At 45.0% G+C, this 18,860-nt stretch overlaps 1 protein-coding gene across 1 annotated transcript in view; it reads right to left on the reverse strand.

The window, feature by feature from the left end:
- Nucleotides 1–16,992, reverse strand: part of RIN2 (Ras and Rab interactor 2) — a 60,630-nt gene extending 43,638 nt beyond the window's left edge. Inside the window, 1 exon segment of the mRNA XM_038133169.1 lies at nt 16,853–16,992. Coding sequence (XP_037989097.1) covers nt 16,853–16,987 — 135 coding nt within the window. The 5' untranslated portion in view covers nt 16,988–16,992.
- Between the last annotated feature and the right edge of the window lie 1,868 nt (nt 16,993–18,860).

Genomic DNA, 18,860 nt, shown 5'->3' on the forward strand with positions numbered 1-18,860 from the left:
TTTCCTTTTGAAAGTATTTCCTCTGAGAAGCTGACTGCAAGCCTCCTTCCAGGAACATAGATACAACTGAGCACAGTATCACTTTGAAAATCTATCAAATAAGACCTTCAGTCTGCAAACTATCACTGGTGCCAGGATCTGGCAGATCTCTCAACTCAAATGTTGCATTGTGTTAACACAGCTGTATCCACAAGCAAAATGTGAGGGGATTATGTAAAAAGAAATTCTAATTTCCATCATTCTTCCGGCTGCAGAAAGGGTTTACAGTCTTTTTTTTTTTTAATTCAAGTAATGCAAGGGCACCTTACTTGTAGAAAACAAGTAAGACATACAGCAAAAAATGGCAAGTCACTCTTTACACACTGGTGGATTTTTGTATTTTGCCATTTTATTTAAAGAGTTTTAAAAACCTTGGAAATAACAAAAATTCCCTCACCCTCCTTTTCCTTCAAGCACTCTTTATACTTTTCTTTGCTACCTAAACATAACGTGATTGTGTGAGCTGCTCCCCCAAAGAAAGCCACCAGTATGGTGTCAGTGAGTACTCCTCAGTCAGGATTTCTGCCCTCGATGTAAAGAAGATCTTACAAAGACAGACATTCCCTACATGTAGGCAAAAGGACCAGGAGTGACTGTTTGCAGTCCTTTTCAGGAAACAATACTGTCTTCATAAACTGCAAAGGAAACATAAATTTGCAACACTCTGAACTTCTCAAAGGCAGTGAGGGGGGTCACAGGTAAACTGTACCAATGCTGCTCATCTCGCTTAGCGTAACAATGCTGTGAAATCACAGCCAGCTCTCCAAGGACACTCCACCTCACCATGCACTAAGCCATGAACTACCAGCCAGAGCTTAAGAAACTGTCACCCGGACAGACTGAACTTCAGGGGCTGTGACAGGAAACCCACCAGGACAGACAGATTTCCAGGGGCTGTGATCCAGTCTATGCCTCAGCCATGGCATAATTATCAGGGTCAGCCTAAAATGGGAACATCACTGCCAGACTTATCCACTGATTTTCTACATCTGGTTTCAGCCAGTCATCACTCCTGCCTCAACCCATCTTTTGCCAGCAGGCTTATTTTCTTCCCCTTGATTCCCGATCCTATTTGCTGGCAGCCTTTTACGAGACTAAAGGATAAAGAGGAGTTATTACTTTGAACTTGTTTTAGTACAGCACTCTCAGGAGAGGCTTTAAGTCCCATCAGATTTTGGGCAGATCCACTGTCTCACTCACAGCTGTCTACCCACTTCTTTTATCTACAAAGCCATAAATTCAGAAATGAAAGCATCTGAAAATCCCATCTGACAAGGGCACAAGAATCGTCCTGGCTCTGCTCCCATCAACATGAGCAGACATGGCATCACTCTTTCCAGCAGAAGCATACAGTTATGCAAACACTGAATGCCTCAGAAAAGCCAATCCTCAAGCTTTGTGCGAGCACAGCACGTTGCAAAAGCACGGCACCCCACCAGGAGAGGTCTGTTTGCTGCTAGCACTGTCCCTCTGCACCCCTTCCCAAGTTTCTTCTTCCTCTCTTCCACTAAACAACCTCTTCCTGCTTGCTCCCATGGCATACTTTCCACATTACTGAAAAGGAATAAAACCCCAAGTCATTTCCTCTGGCACAGCATTTAGTCATGGAGGATACTACCAAGTCTCTTATAAGAGAATGATTGTTTGTTGATACATTCAAGTCTTGTTTTGCCTCTGGAAATGTCAAAGAAATAAATTTAGGAAGAGATTGGCTTTGATTTGGATAACCTTTCAGAAAGTTTCTATTCTTCCCAAATTCCCTGGCCTACATACCTCACAAAAACTAGTGTTTCTTGCAGTATTTCTGTAATTTCCACTTACTATTCCTGCCAAAACCACTGAATAATAAAAAGAATAACATTCACAAGTGTTTTCAAACATCTTTAAAAAGTTTAACATAGAGCTGCACTTCCTGGGAGAAGCAAGAAAAAGTAATTGCTTGAATGACAGTTATTAGCTTTACAGTCTAGAGAAACTCCAGAATTCATAGTGACACTTTAATGCAAAGGGACATGGGGTTCAGCACTTACATCTAGATGGACATGCACAGGACAACCACCTGCTGGGCTTGACCACGGCTTATTTTAGGCACCTGGGAAAAGCATCTTCCCCCTGTGCCATGAAAGCCAGAGCAGGATGAGGGTTTCAGTGCTCAACTCCTAGTTCTTACCTTCTGGCCCAACAGAGGCATCAAACAAAGCTCTGTCTACTCCACTGCCAGAGGGGACAATCCTCCATGCCGCAAGGGGGAGGAAGACACCTGACTTCTGATGGTTCAGAGAGCCTGAACACTTCTATCTACTCACGTATTTCCAAGATCATAGAATTGCAGAATGGCTTGGGTTGGAGATCTAAAAGGGTCTCATTCCAAGCCCCTGCAGTGGGCAGGGACACCTTCCACTATCCCAGATTGCTCCAAGCCCTGTCCAACCTGGCCTTGGACATTTCCACGGATAGAACAGCCACAGCTTCTCTGGGAAATCTGTGCCAGGGGCCTCACCACCGTCAGAGAGAAGAATTTCTTCCTAATATCCAATCTAACCTAAACTTAGTCTCTGTCACTTTGAAGCCACTCCCCCTTGTCCCACCTTAAAACAATTCTTCCGTGTGGCAGAGTATCATGTACATCAAAGTTTGTGCTCATTTTGCTCAATGTTTCCAGAAAAGCTCCAGCTGATTTCAAGTAAGAGCAATTCTCTTTTCAGAGCTAGGGGAACACAAATTCTTTTGATAAATTCTTCTTCACATAATTCATTGAAAAGGATTGCATTTGTTCGCCCAAAGCAACACACAAATGGGAAAAAATGGCAGACAGATGTAAAAGTTGTTTGACCTAAAAGGTAAATATGAGACATAGACTGTGAGACAGAAAAGTGATCTTAAAAGAACTGTAAAAGCTGTGATTTTTTTAAAGCTCTAATTATCTTTTAGGCTCTTTATTACAAAAAAAAAATAAATAAAAGCAAATGTTAAATAGTTTATATACCACAAACAATGACAAATATATCTTCTTTTAATTCTAATGCAATAGCATTTTCTAGTTGTGTTTGTTGCATCACCAATATGCTTAGCAGGTACCTCTTTGTAAGAAAGTAACTCCTTGTAACAGCAAGCAATAGTTTCAGTATTCCCTATGAAATGTTTTGCAAAGTAAACTGCTGTTTAGGAGGCAGCCAGTGCCAAAGAAGCTACATGCTGCACTTCATAGAATCAACAAAAAGATTTCCATTAATAGCCATAATTACTGGAATGAGTCCAGCACAGGGCATTAAGTGGTGTGCAAGAAGAATCTGTAAGATCAGGAGCCCCTTAGGCTGTAATTCCAAGCTCCATTTAAAAGCTTGTGCTGTGCACCTCAGCTTCAGCACCGGCTAAGGCATCAGGGCAATGATTAACCAGGGAACCAACACCCCTCTCTTCATTCTGGTGTTGACCTTATGCTCATCTTCGTGTGACACATTCAAAAGATAATATGTAAACGCCACTAATCTAATGGTTTAGCTATTAACTAAGATCATCAAAAATGCACCACACTTTGGCACCTTGTTTTTTGGATAGCTCCCAGTGACAGAAGCTGCTCATTTCCAGTACACAGGCTGCTCTTCCTCTGATCCGAGTACACTAAGTTAAATATAGACTACTTTATTACAGCTGAGTCCGTGGTAAAGGCTCATATTTGAATTCCTTAATCAAAACTGTTAAGATGTAATCAGCTGGGACATGTCTCAGTTTAGCCCTTAGCATTAGTTAGGAATAATTTCACCCTTTCTTCTTTATTCACACTTTCAGCATATTACATGAAATAGTAAATTTTGTGGACCACAAAAACTCAGGCTTTATACCAAACACTAAGTTCACAACATCAAGGAGACAAACCTAAACAGCGTGGCATCGTCTTTAAAATAGAAAGATTTGGAATTTCAGGAAGTGTATGTGTCCTCTCTGGTCTATGCAGAGTCCAGAAGTACCAGAGTTAATGCACTCTTGTGATTTAAGAAACGGGCATCACATTTTGTGAGAACTTTGATGTGTAATGAGTTTTTGTTCCCCATGAAAATTGAGAAGAGTACTGCCCTACGTCAGAGGGTTTTCTCATTGAGTGACCCACTCAGAAGTGACAATTCCAGACACTGCATTGATGGGAGTGCACAGGAATCCCTCACTGTCACCAGGACACGTGCACAGGAAAGAAACGTGTGACCAGAGGAGTGGGACAAGGTCCCAAGCTCCTGATCAGCCTGCAGGGAGGGCTGGACTAGCTGAATTCTGCAAGCCCCTTCTAACCTCTGGTTTTTGCAAACACATCACAAAGTGGAACGGGGAAGGAAGGGGGAAGTGCGTCTTGGGGAGGTTGGGTATTATTTTTTGTGGGGTTTTGGCTTGTTTTGTTTTCTTCTTTTGCAATACCAAGATATCAGAGGAAAAGCATGAATTTTTCTTACTCAGTTTCACACAGGCGTGGGAGACTTCCATTGCTCCAAAACCCATTTTTACGTTTCATCACAAAGGAATTGCTAAATTTACATAACCCAAAAGGAAGCAGTAAGTCAAAAAGCATAATATCAGCTTAAATAATTAATAAATCAGACTTTAAACTTAGTATTTATTAGCAAATGACACACACCCAAGCCCAAAAAACTGTGTGAAAAAACATCTAAACTTGAAGCAAACAAATTAATGTACTGTTGGAACTACAAATCAACAGGAGGAATAAAAATTTGGATGTATGTTTTTTTACACAGGCACAATCTAAACAAACCACAACTATTATTTATCTACCACTGGAAAATGTTTAAAAATACCCTGGGCAGCTCACCTAGTAAGTGATACGCAAATATTTATCCAAGTTTAAACAAATGAGGAAAAATTGCAGTGATGGAACCTGATTTTTCGCTCCCTAAAGCAAGTACACTAAGTGTTGTAGGCCAGCTAGTGTGAAGCCAGTGAAATTCTTGAAAGGATCCATTTTCAAGCTGCCTGTTTAAGAATGCAAGGCATCCCACATCCTGAACAACACCAAGTGACTAACCTGAGGGCACTCCAGCTGCAGGCGTGGATTTGCTTTCTGTTCAATAACAATTTTATTTGCTTGTCGTTAGTTATATTTGCACAGTGCTTTCTGACCAAGAGGTTAATGTAATCCAACAGACTGTATGAGGAAGATCACATGTGAGTTTTTGTGGCTGCACTGTTTATTTTAAACAGCTGGATATCAGACATGATGGACAGTTTGCTTCTTTTATTCACTAAGCACTCACTACTAATTTTTGAAGAATGCTGTCGATTGCTTTAAGAAGCAATTTTTGTAGCACACTTTCAGTGTGGTTCCACACCCTTGAGGGTGCAAAACCACAGCAAACCATGAGGCTGAGTACCAAGTAGAAGATTTATTTCTCAATGAACAAAAGAAAATATTTTCACGAGAAAAACTTGAAAAGAACAGTGCTTATGTCTTGACCTGCTTGTTTTGGTTTATGCACAGAAGAGACTCCAAGAAAATCTTGCATTAGTTAAACCAAGGTCACCTGCTCTCCACACAAGGACGAACCATGTAACAACACTTCTGCCTATAGCAGAGTTTTCACTGTCCTAACTTACCTTGGCTCCACTGGCAATGAACAGATAAGTTGCTCACTGTAGAAACCTTAGAAAACTTGGATGGAGACAGGCCTGGGAACTGGGTTAGCCCCACTAGGGACCTGACACCTTCTGCACCACCACAGCACAGCACTGCCAACCTGTATTATGTAGAGGGAAAGCCACCACTAGGCTCAAAACGTGTCATTTGTTCCTGAGCCACACTTGATAACAGACTGGAAAAAGCAGACTGAGCCATGAATGTGTGTCAGCTCACTGCTGCACAAGTGTGCCAACACAGCAAGCAGGACACACCCAAAGCACACGTTCTCACTGCCCTGTCAGCTGTGCCATATACACATCATCGGAGATGGAATGCCTAGACAAAATGCCTGCACTTATTTTGTGTTACTAGGAGGTTAAAAACCAAAACAAAACCACAAATCCAATCCTGGAGAGAAAAACTCTATTTGCACAGTCATTTTTTTTTGCCTGTTAGAGGATCTGAACTACTGCTTATCTGCGGGACTGGAGAGGTGGAGGGAATCACCTTGGAGATGTTTTCTTTTTGAGGAACAAGGGAGTTCAAAATATTCAAATGTTTAGAATCTACAACTTTGTTTCCAAATATATGTTCACCAAACAAAAGAGAAAAGTCAGTCATAACATAGGATTCTCATAAACAGTCTTAAATGTTTCTTCTTCCATCCTATTTCTTTATGGTAAAAAAAAAAAAATTAAATCGTGAAAACAGGGTTATGAAACACAGCAATGAAACCCAGGAAATCCAAAACTGACAGCTGTTGAAATATCTGTCTCAAGATAATTCCACTCCTCTTCCTGTTTTCTATACATGCACCATGGGACTGGCAATGTCAGCCTCAACCAAACTTCCTGGCTCGGGTCCCAACCTGTGCAACTTCAAAGTCACGTCAGCACAGGTCACCCTTCCTGTCCTCATGGTGCTCTTCTTGATCCTCCTTCTGAGGACAATTGTTCCCTCAGACTTCTCCCTGCAACTCTTCCCTCTGATAACCCCATCACCTTCTGCCAACGGCTGACTTGTAAATTCATCAGCAGTGCAAAGGTTACTGCTGCTTTCCCAACCCTCTTCCCTTTTCCCATCACTAGCAGCATCCTCTTATTCTGCTGATCCTGAGCAGCCCCAGACTCCCCTGCCACAGCCCCTACACTCAGCTTGCCTTCACTCTTGCAGCTGAACCCCTGGGGATGAAGCCTCATGCCTTTGCCAGCTTCCTTCCCTGAACCTCTTAGGTTTCCATCCACCAATCCAACCCTCCTGCTTTTCAGTTTTCACTGTTTTCTACTTCCTACTAAAGCTCCTCTCCTTTCCTACCCCTTTTTCGCAAGCTACCTGCATAAGGATCCCACACAGGCAGGATTTCATATTCATAGAACCGTAGAACAGTCTAGGTTGGAAGGGGTCCTAAAGGTCATCTAGTTCCAACCCCCATGCCATGGGCAGGGACACTTCCACTGTAAGGTGGACACCGTGCATGTCTCACAACACCTTCACTTTATGCAGGTTTGAGGGGCCTTCTCATCCCTTCCCCTTCTTCCATCACATTAGTTTTTAAGAAGGTGGACCAAGATCATCACACCCTAGTAATTCTCCATCTGCTTCTTTCCTCCAATCCCTTGAAAGGCCAGGACACATAGAGCCCACAGATAAAGAGTGAGGAATTGATGCCACGGCACCAGCTGGCTCTAACAGTAAGGAGAACACCTTAATGCCTCTCTCCCAGGCTGTCTCCTTCCAGACCGGGAGGAATGAAGGTCCTCCCTATGTTTTGGGATGAGCACTTTTCCCTCCTCTAACTTCTTTCTGATCCCCCAGATGAATGGTGGATATCATCAAAACCAACCTTTCCTTCCTCAGCAGCACCAGCAGTCACATCAAGACCCATTTGATTAGAACTGAAAAGTTTCTCCTTACTCACTGGATTAATGAGTTCATAGAAACTCTTAGCAGGGGAACTCCTGAAGAAAGAAGCGTGGGTGTTTAGCTCTTCCCTGTTAGTTTGCTTGTGTAAACAATTTGTTTTTTCACTCCTGGGACACTGTTTTGAAATAGGCTTTCTAGAGGGCAACAAACCTCATTTGTTGAAATGGTGAAACTGGGTCCAAGTACTGCCAAAAGCAGAGCATTCCAAACACACTGGTGACTCCACATATTTACTGTACAGGGGGGTTATGTTACACACACAGATCACACAGTCTGTTGGTGTAACTTTTTTTTCTTTCAGATCTGAACTAAATGCAATCAAACCCAGAAAGTAAGGCAGCAGTCAGGTGACAGGCTGTTTCCCAGGGTTTAATTCTTGCTGACACGCTGGTACCAAAAGATTCCCATGACTGCCGGCAACAAACATTGGCAACCATTGTGTATGGGGAGTTCAGGCTAAGCGTAGTGAGGTACACATTTACTTAGTCCTTTTAAAAATGAAAATTTAAATTGTTTAACAGCTAGTAAATTCCATCACTCTCGTTCTGCAGATAATAAAGGGGAAGCTGCCAATAGGTGAAAATACTTCTTAGGTTAGATAGCACAGTTTCAAGACTTAACACGACATTAGTTTATTGCTTCTACATCTTGTGCCAGTTATTTTTATGCAGCTTCTTTGTACAAATTCAACAACTTCCAGGTCTATCAACCACTCTTAAAATAAACCCCAACAAGTCCATTTCTGTCTTCTGTACCTCAGCTATGACGTATCCCGTGCACAAAGGCGAACCCATGTCCCTGGGGAGTCACAAATCTCTCAAGTGACTTGACCTGCTGTGACTGAGCTAGGGAACTCAATCCAGCCCTAAAATTAATCTTTTTGTTCCCAGTCAGTCTGCCTTTGTTCCAAAACCACAGTACCAAAGGGCAAATCAAGGAGAAAACAAACTTCTTCTGCAGTTTGTGGACCATGACCACAAGTGGCCAGGACTGCTGTCCTGCATCTCTTCCTACTTGCAAAGATTTATTCGTGCCTACTGGAGAAGGTGAACATGAACAATGGCCAGCAAGGAGCTGGCATCAGCTTCCCCCTCTGCTCTGTCCATCCTGCCAGTGATGCCTTAGCCTATGCTTTCTACCACTGCTTCTGTGTACAGCAAACACTGGCTACCATGTGCTATTAGCACTGTGGAATTCTGCAGCAGGAGTTACTTCTTTGAAACCTGCATGTTCAGTGAACTTCTGGCAGTTTCTGCTTGTTAATCTCTCAATCAGAAATAGATTCCAAGCCCAGCAGCACCTTCAAACACCTGCCATGCCTCTTAGCACCTCGCCACGCAAAAGCATCTCTCTCCAATCTCCTAAAACACATAGTAAACCCACACAGAAACATTGCACACACACAGTTCACACCTACACATTAATTACACCATCATACCCAGGCCTGGAAAAGTAACAGTTCAATTTACCATTCTACAACCACCAAGGCTGTAACGTAAGAAACTCTAAGAAATTATAATTTTGCCAACTGCCCCAGCGATTTACAGGCAGCCTTGGAAGATCTGACCTTTAAGTGATGATCACCCCCTGCGCAGTTTGGAGTTAGCCTACACTTACACACCACAGGCTCAGGGACTCAATGGGGCAGGTGCTTTGCTGAAATGGATCTGCAAGAGGAAGATCTAAGCCTTGCTGTGGTGAATGACTATTTGAAAGGCAGGGAAAAGACTGGAAATTGGTTTAAATAGCCAAGAAAATAACCATGTAGCCTTCAGTTCAAAGCTGGCCAGCTTGAGACAAAAGCCTTTCAACTGACAACCAGGTGTCTGTGCTGGCCACCAGCCAGTGGATGAACAGAAGGAAAGGATTCCATAAAATGTTGAAGGAGTCACCCTGCAGGCGTCATACACAATCAACTTTGCCAAAGCTTTACACGAGCTACTCTTCCTCGGAGTTTGTACATCCAGGCTAAAAAGGTGTGTGCTGCAGATGTCACAGCCATGTACACAGCCTGTGAGTGACAAGGCCTGATGTTTTATCTTTGTCTAGACCTCACCCTAGTTTCCAGAGTTAAACACGGTCTGTTGGCCTGAATTAGTGCTACTTTAAGAAAATGCATCAACCAGGAAAAGCATAAACAGAGAAAAACCGATCGACCATTTATAGCTAAAATTAGATATATAGCATGTAAACACTTTGCTGGATGGAAAGCTTGCTGGCAAATGAGCTGAACCTACAATCTACCTTTCTTAAATTTCTTTACCTTCTACTGCACCAGATTTCAGCAAAATGCTGCAAAGGAAGGTTTCCACTAGCAAAATAAAGGCTGTCTTGCCATTCTGTTGGGGCCAAGGGCACACCCTGCCTTGACACAGGGCAAATGCCTGTAACCAGCATTACAATCTGATCCCATGCAGCAAAGGAAATATCCCCATGGACAGAACTGCACAGGGAACACAACACCTGCATGTGGGAACTGGAAGGCCCAGAAACAAAAAGCCCAAGAGTTTTCCCATCATGACTGGTGCATTGCCTCCTAGCAGCAGTTTTCACCAAACTGAAGAACACAGGCCCTTGCGAAGGAAAAGGTGGTATGAAACAATGTCTTGATATTGAGATTACTTTCTTCAATGCACTGCTTCCAAGTTACGGTCTCAATCCAGCAATCCTCAGTTAAACATGCTACCCAGCTAACCCCAAGACTTCCATAGTTTTACATTCTGTACTCCTGTGATGCAGCCGGGAACATTATTGAGATTGTATGAGCTAACATTCTTCTAGTCACAATTAGAATATTGATAGTAATACTGAAAACCAACTCTGTATGTTCCCACTGTATGTTCTTAGAACACACAGAACAATGAAAAGCAACACACAGAGCATCAGTGGAACTGCCACACTATTATGCACTCCTTGCCCTGAATAAACCTTAATTAAAAGATTGAATTTAGACATAGCACTCAGGGTGCCATACTAAAAAGGAGAAAACAAGCAGCTGCCTCCTCTGGCTGACTGTGGAGTAGTGAAAGCCATGGTTCTCTGAGACAGGGCAAACAGAAGGCCACCAGCAGCCCAGGAAGGTGCCCATTGTGTCTGCCCAGAGAGTACAGCTCTCCAGCAAGAATCAAACCACACAGGATGCAGCTAAAACATTTCTCTGGCTTCCAGAGCTGTTGTAAACCACATGGAAACACACCATAGCTGTCATGGTGTATCACCGTAAGTGATAGCTAACATATGCCCAAGCATTCAGGAAATACCAAGGGATGAAAAAATATTTTCCATATAAGCATCAAAAAATGAACCTGCATTATAACAAACCAAATATTTACTCTGGCAGACCATTATCTTCCAGCAAAAAATTTGCAATAAAGGTGAACATTTAAAGAGACATACTGCAAAACAGATGCTGAAAATATCTATGCAGGGCTTCCTGCCAAAGTGGAGGAGCCATGCATCTATCAGTGTAACAAACACGAACCAAGAATTTTTATGGAACCACTAAATAGAAACTCTGAACTATCCAAAGGAAAGCCAGCTGCTTGCTTGATGGTGAACTCATTTTTCCCTCTACTAAAAATTCCAAGCACTACAGTTTGCAGAGGATATACTACATAAATGAAGAACACCAACACAAGTTAGAACTGAGCCTTTCTACCTAACTCCTCAAGTATCATTTCCTAAAGTTCCAGTTACTTAAAAGAAATTTACAAAGACTTCACCAGCAGTTCTCAGCTCTAACACACATTCAGAGAAACACTTCAGGATGAGTTTTACTGCACCTACTATTTCAGTCAATCAAGTTCAAGTCCCCAGCACATTTTCTACTTCCACCTCCCAAAACTGAATTCCAATAAACTTCCAAAACAACCATCATTTTAACAGCTCTATCTAGATAAATCTAGTAAAACCAGAGTAAAAATTTAGGGATATGCTGTGGCACAGGTTCATATACATCTTAAATAACCTAGAGCACACCCTAAAGGTTCCTAGTCATGCATCCAGACAGTTGTGGCCCTTAGCAAACACACCACAAGAACCCTACTTCCTTCTCCTAAGCTATTCAGTGTGTCCAAAGTCTGATTTTTATTCTTGCATTAACTACCAAGAATGCTGTGAGTAAATTATTCTCTTTTAAATCCCCAGCTGTAGCTAAAATAGCTTATTACAACATTTACTGGGGGCTGACATTTCATAGCTGCCAATATCTAACTGCTTTTTGAAAAAAAAAATACAGTCTCAGCGAGTTATGCAGCATAAAGCCTGCCAAGGCCCCAGCTGGCACAAGGATGCATGTTTATCTTTGTGAAGGTTATGGTTTTGGTTTGTGGCTGCATTAAAAAAAAAAAAAAATCAGTTAAAAAACTTAACTCCTTTGCAAAAGACGGTGAGCAGTTTGCCACACAAGCCAGATCCAAAACTGGCAGCAGGCATCCCCAGGCCTCAGTACAGGCCTTTTTTAATTCCTGAGTTAAAATTATCACAAGGCTCACTCACAGAACCAGCACAAAGCTGGACTACACAGCAGCACCTTGCCACACTGGCTCAGGCACACAGGTTGGGCTGGAACACAACAGCTTGGAATTCCATCCACTGCTCCACACAGGAGAAACCTCCCCACACCCAGTGCCACAGCATCTGGCTTTTGCACTGAGTACCGGCAGGGCAGCAAGATAAAAAAGGGTACTTGCAAACAGCATTTCTCCAGGCACTGGCTCCCTGTGCTGATCTCAGATCTGCCTTCTTCCATCCCCATGTGCTCCACAGCTCCAAGACCTCACCTGAACCAGGGAGCCGAGTCAATGCTCCCCTCGCTTTCCACACATTCGCTCTCAAATGCATCTAAAGGCACATCTTGGCACGCGCTCAAAAATCATCATCCATTAGGAGAAAATACTAAACAAAGGATTTAGAGGAAGACCAGGCTACAGATCCACAGTCAGGTTAAGAAGGGAATGTCAGCATATGCAACACACATCAAGCATGAAAGCAAAACCAGTAAGGGTCTGGGTTATTTTCACGTTGCAAGCATGTATGTTTCAACAAAGTCAGCACTGAGGAGCCCTGGAGTTAATTCCTGGAAAGCACAGATTTTTATGTAGCAAATACAAAGTAGAAGCCAAAAATATCATTTTTGATACAAAATAAAAGTGGAAAAAAAACATTTAAAAGTCAAAAAAGTATCTGGCTATTGTGGTCTTTTTCTTTTCCTGTACAAGCCACTTGTGAAACCTTGTTTAGAGCACTGTATTTAGTTCTGGGCATCTGGCCAGATGACATTCACATTCTGGAGACGGTGGAGTGAGGAAAAAGATTAGTTTTGGGGTGTTTTTCTTTGAGAAAAGAGTTGTGTCTGCATCTAAGCATGTATACATGAGATTGGAGAGGTGACTTAACATCTCTCACCAGAGTCAATCTGCAGTGCTCTGCCAGGTGTAAAGGAGCAACAGCAATTTGCAGCAAAAAATTTGTCATTTCGTTTCTGAATACCATACAAAACAATCCAGTGCTTTCAGACTTCTCAAGACTCAGAAAGACAACACCTGCTTATGTGCAAAGCAGGGCTTTTACTCCTCAAAGACAAGCTACAGATAAGACATCTTCCAAGAACATCTATTTACAAGGCTGTCTTGAAAACCCTGCTCCAAGATCAGGAGGAAAAATGTAATTTTCTCACCCTACCCTAGCATTATACACAGTGTTCACAGACCAGAATCCTCCCTGGTGCAGCATCATCACCTGTTTTCTCACACAACACGCAACACAAACAGGTGCACTAATTCCAAACAGTATAATATGATTACATACTACAAAATACTGTTATTCCTGCCAGAGGACTGGTAGGACTCCAGGAACTTCCTTTTGCTATTTTCACTCTATCACGGTGAGATCTTCAAACTCCTCTCCCATATTTATGCTGATGGCAGAATCCTTACCAGCTCCAAAGGAAACAGTACAGCATTAACAACAATTTTCAACTGAGCTAATTGTTTAGATCAAAATTTCCAAAAAAAAACCAGAATGAACTTAATGACAGAACATGACTGCAGCTCCACAATTTCTTTTCTGTTATGTGTAGTTTTGCTCTGCTCATCTCAAGGCAGAAACATGGCTTTAGCCATCCAGCAAAATTTTCAATTTTACTTTAAAAAGTAAACAATGGATTCTGTGTATGCAGGCTCATAAAATCGACATAAGGCAACTAAAAGTTACATGGATCAAGCCAAGCTCTTGGGCCTGATTCAGCATTCACAACAGCACAAATTCAGAAGCAACTCCCTTGAAGTCAATAAAGGATAAAACATACTGTCAGCAGAGGATAACTAGGTCCACCCTCCTTTGACTAAAGAATAGAGGCAGAGAAACAACTGTCTGTGTTTGCCTGAGTATACAAAAAGGTCCCTGAAGCCAAATTAACACAGGCTGGGTTATGGCACAGCACGTCTCCCCTGCCAGGTAAAGATCACACAGGGCCCAGACCAAAAGCAGCATCAGACCACGCACACACTTCAGACTCTACAGCCAAGAATGCAAAGCAGCAGCAGCTGCTCTTCCACAAACAAACCATGTCATGGCTCACAGCAGCTGAGACAAAGAAAATTCCATGTCCCTGACAGCTCTTTCTCCTTGTCCTGCTCTAGCTGCAAATGCTCAGGACTCCTGAATACATATGGTAAGGTGAACCAGAGCACCTCAGCATCAGCTAACTGCAGGTGCTAGAGTATCAGTACCAGTAATGTCCACAGTAGTCCTACTCTGGATCACAAGCACCACAAATGCTAAGAAGCATCCACAATCTCCTTTGTAGCTGCCAGTAATGTGCTCCATGAGAAGACACAGGATGACTGCATTGCATTAAGTGTCTTGATGTAGCATTTAATGTGTCAGAATAAATCTATTTTCAGTGTTCTGAAGTAAGACAAGTATTTAAAAAACTAGAGCCTCATATCCATCCAATTCATACTAAAACATCTCTGTGTTTTGCTACACAGGGATTCAGTGTACCACAGGGTACTGATTATTCAGCTACACTTCCAACCCCTCTCCTGATAGGCATTACTGACTGGATGGTAAGTGACTCAAACAAAAAAAAGGTAACTGGCATGCTTGACTCCGCCTAGCATTGTCTCCACAGCAACTCTTCACTAAGGAATTTTGGAGGGCTTTTCTGAGACACATCTTGAGAAATCTCCAATTGCATATTAGGTAGGTAAAGCCTCTTACTCTTACTCTTAAACCTCTTACTCTTGAGATCTGTATGGTATGCCAAATATTTATTACAGCCACAGGCAAGAGCTACACAACCACAGAGCCTGCAGTACATTTGACCACAGAACCAGTTTTCTGTGTGCTGCTCCACCAATGTTTGAAGTCACCTTGGATGCAAGGTAAGAGCACGATTTTACTGTTTATCTCCTTTCTCCTCCTGGTACAGAGTCTGGTAGCGATCCTACAGAAACAACAAACTGTGGCTGTGGTTTAGTGAGATGTTAAGCAAAGACCTGAGTCCATATCTACTTGGTACAGTACTCCATCAATCCCCTGCTGCTGACGGCAGATGAATTACCTCACATTATTCTCGTACATAACAGCAGCTCTTTAACTGCTACAGTAACAGCACTGTTCTTTTCTTTTCAAGGCAGTATGTCCCTTCTAAAAAATATTCAGTCATCCTACTGATCATTCAGTCTCTCAGTAGCCACTGCTTGAACTAGCTTTAAAAACACCTCAAAAATGCCCCAATAGTTAAGCAGATGAGCTAGTCTTCTTCTACACCAAGAGCAACAGGAGCCACCCCCCCAGTCCTGTCAGCCACACCTCAGAACACCTGTCCAGCTGCCCACTCACCAAATGCCTCAGCGAGGCTGGGAGGAGGGGACACTGGAGCAGAGTTTCACACAGGCACCAGAACTGCTTTCCTAGAGGTGCAATGAGCGACACGGAGCAGGCTGGGTGTGACAGAGTGATCCACCGCAGTTCACTCCCAAGAGCCCCCCAAGCCACTGGATGCAGCTGTGCCAGCAGCAAGGGCTGCCAACAGACCCCTGGCCAGAACAGCCTCATTCCACTTCCTCTTGCTGATCTAATTAAATAGTCAAGCCCTAAGGAATAAATTGGTATTTTTGGAGCTAAACAGATCTGAAGCTAATGAACCTTTATACAGATCTTGCCTGAGCAAAGTCAAGCACTTGGTTGCATGGCTATACTGGCATACTTTTACCACAACAAAACACAGAATTACTCACGGAACCGGCACAGACACAGCTGAACTGAACACGGAGCTGCTGTGCAGCAGCAGAGTCATGGCTGTTGAGCCTTTGCCTTTCCAAGCACTGCCCCATAAGCCTCCAGCCCCTGCCTAGCAAACACACACCTCTTCAGGTGCCATAACTCCACTCACCCAACCAGTTCCTCACCTGTTACCCCAAGCTATCCTCTGAGGGAGACAGGGCTCTGGCCAGCACGGTCCTGTTCACCCCCGGGGCTTCTACTGTCACACAAATACCTGGTGGAAATTCTGCTCTGCTCACTCCTCATCAACTCAGCTGGGCTGGCAAAGGCACACAAAGACGTTCCTTATTTAATAGGGCTGAACAGTTACACCTTGGGAAATCAGCAAGTAAAACAAATGAGAGGAGAGTAGCCTGAAAAGATGGCAAGACGAGCTCACAGAGGATAATACACCGTCTGCTTTTCTACATCTACCAAACCACACCTGCGCGATCTAAAACAAACTTCTGACATAATATTTACAAGGAAACACTTCAGAAGAGGACGCAGCCAGACATACACCGCATCCCCGCGTTTTAGACTCCAGGAGCCCACGTTCCAGCCAGCAAAGGGAGCAGATGCCCGCAGACACTGAGGATTGCTCATGGAGCAGGGGCTGGACTCCTGCCCATGGCGGGCGCTGCGCGGCAGTGCCAGGGCCGGGGCGGCGCTGCGGGATCGCACCGCACCGCGCTCCCCTCAAGCGACTCCCGGACACCCGAGGGCACAGGGAGGTGGAGGGACGGACACCAGCAAGGTGCCCAACCCGGGGCCCGCGGGGACCGGCCCGACCCGGCCGTCCTTGGCTGGGAAAGGGGCAGAGCCTGGTGAGAGCAAGGCGACGACAGCGCTGCCCCGCGGCACCGGCGGCTGCGGGGCTCGGCTGGGCCCGGCCCTCCCGCTCCCGCGGGGGCGCTTTCGCTCGGGCCCCGCCAACAGCACGGACGGCCGCGACCCCCGCACGGCCCGGCGCCCTTCCCTCACCTCGCTTCGCCTCACCTCGCCTCCCGCGCGTCGGCGGCAGCGCCGGGCAGCGCAGTCGGAGCCGCCCCGGCCGGCCGGGCCGGGCGGAGGAGCGGGGATGGGCCGGCTCTGCGCCGCCGCTCCGCCGCCCCGGGCCCGGGCCCTGCGCATGCGCCGCTCCCGCGCCGCGCTCCGCCCCGCCGGGCCGGGCAGAGCCCCTCAGGGCACCGGGGACAGCCCGGGCACGGAGCCGGGGGTCTCTGCGCCTTAGCGCGCCGGCACCGGCTCGTGGGGTGGGGTGGCCTCACAGCCATCCCCAAGTCACCAAGACCCGTGCGATGGGCGCAGTTCTCTGACTTGGGTCAAAGCAACTGGTTAAGACCATTCGCAGCCACGATGCTATTAGGCTGTGTATTTTCCACAGCTCACTCCAGGCTGCATTTCAGTGCAAGTTATCTCAATAACAAAACAATGAGAGCAACATTCCCCTTCCATTCTGGCAGCTGCCAGCAGTGCCCATTAAGAATGCCAGTGACCGCAGTGAGGAGCAGCTGTCGCGTCAAGCCTGGTTACAAACACGTTCATACACATTCACAGACACACCACAGTGGCAAAATCTGCTTAAAGGGAGTATAAATTCCAAAATCGACACCATTAAAATGAAAGGTGGATGCTTACCTAGCTTTGAGGAGGCAGGAGATAGGAATGCTGTCTCATGTCCAAGGGGGTGACTTTATTATTAATCCATGACTTCCGTGAAAGCTCCCATTTATCTTCAGGCCCAAGAGCCCTGGTTGGCCCCGCTGAGCAGCTCCTGTTGCTGCAGCCTCCGTGCAATTTATAGCTGCCTTTTGAGAGAGGCTGAACTCCGGCATGAGCTGGAGCAGTCCTGCTTGACACTTGTGGCAGCAGTGGTGACTTCTACAAGGTGTCCCCAGGGCCACTGGCAATGGCTCCACCTGCATGAATACCACACAGAACTGGGACATTAAAATGCATTTATTACAAACTATATTGTGACTGACTTTTCAGTCCAGTGGAAGCTGCCGGTGTTTATTCAGGAGTCTAGAACACTGGAATGAAGTCCAGCTTTGCAGTGCCTGGTTTGGTAGAGCCATCAGAGCCCTTGGCTAGCCTTTTACAGAGAGAAGGGGAGACACTGCTGCCCCCCTCTCCCCACCAAATATTTGAGAGCAGTGAAGTGAACTGCTAGCCACAGAGGAAAACAAGAGCAGAAAAGGCAGCAAACAAGAGGCAGGTTAGGGCATAGCCAACCTTGCCAAACTGGAGCAGAACTGAGCTCTAAGGCCTGAAAAAAAATTCACTGGAAAAGCCTCTGCCTTTGAAGAATCTGAGATACAGCGTGAAGTTTCATGGCTTGTGTTTCTTATTTATCCCTGAGACCCCTCCCCTCAATCCAGCTGTGAGATGGGCTTGGCATGGTTTCCTATGCATACACTAAGCCTGCAGAACAGCGGGGTTTGTTTGTTTTATTCCAAGCCCTGAACAGCTGGGCTGTATTTCCCATCATACAGGTGTGGGTCAGAGGCCAATTTGTAGGCAGAAGGATTTAAGGTGGGATGCCCCAGAGCACCTGACCAGTCTGGACAAGACTGGTATACAGCCTTCCCCAAGCTGCTGCTCTGCTCTGTTATAAACCATGGAGAGGTGAGGGAAGCTTTCCCATGGAATTGGGGGTTGACTGGGCCAGGGCAGTATGCACTTCAGCTATAAAAATCATGTCCCAAGTTCAAAGGAAAAGCATGTTACCAGGATGGATCTCCAGCGTCCTGAGAAGACGCCACAGGGATAGAACACAGACTTGCTTATCTATTGTCACACGGTGGCAGCTGCAACAAGGAGCAGAAACTGTTAATTCTTTTGGCTAGCTTCTCTCATGGCAGCCAAGATTCCTGCATCAAGACACTTCCCTCTTGCTCTGGCTCCTGCCCTAGACGCCTGTCACACTGCTGTGAGCTCTGCGGGAGTGAGAAGAGAAACCACAGCCCAGGAAAAGACAGAGGAGTCGCTTGGATCTCCCTCC

Source organism: Motacilla alba, chromosome 3 (genome assembly GCF_015832195.1).
Source record: "Motacilla alba alba isolate MOTALB_02 chromosome 3, Motacilla_alba_V1.0_pri, whole genome shotgun sequence".
In the NCBI taxonomy this organism is placed as follows: Eukaryota; Metazoa; Chordata; class Aves; order Passeriformes; family Motacillidae; genus Motacilla; species Motacilla alba.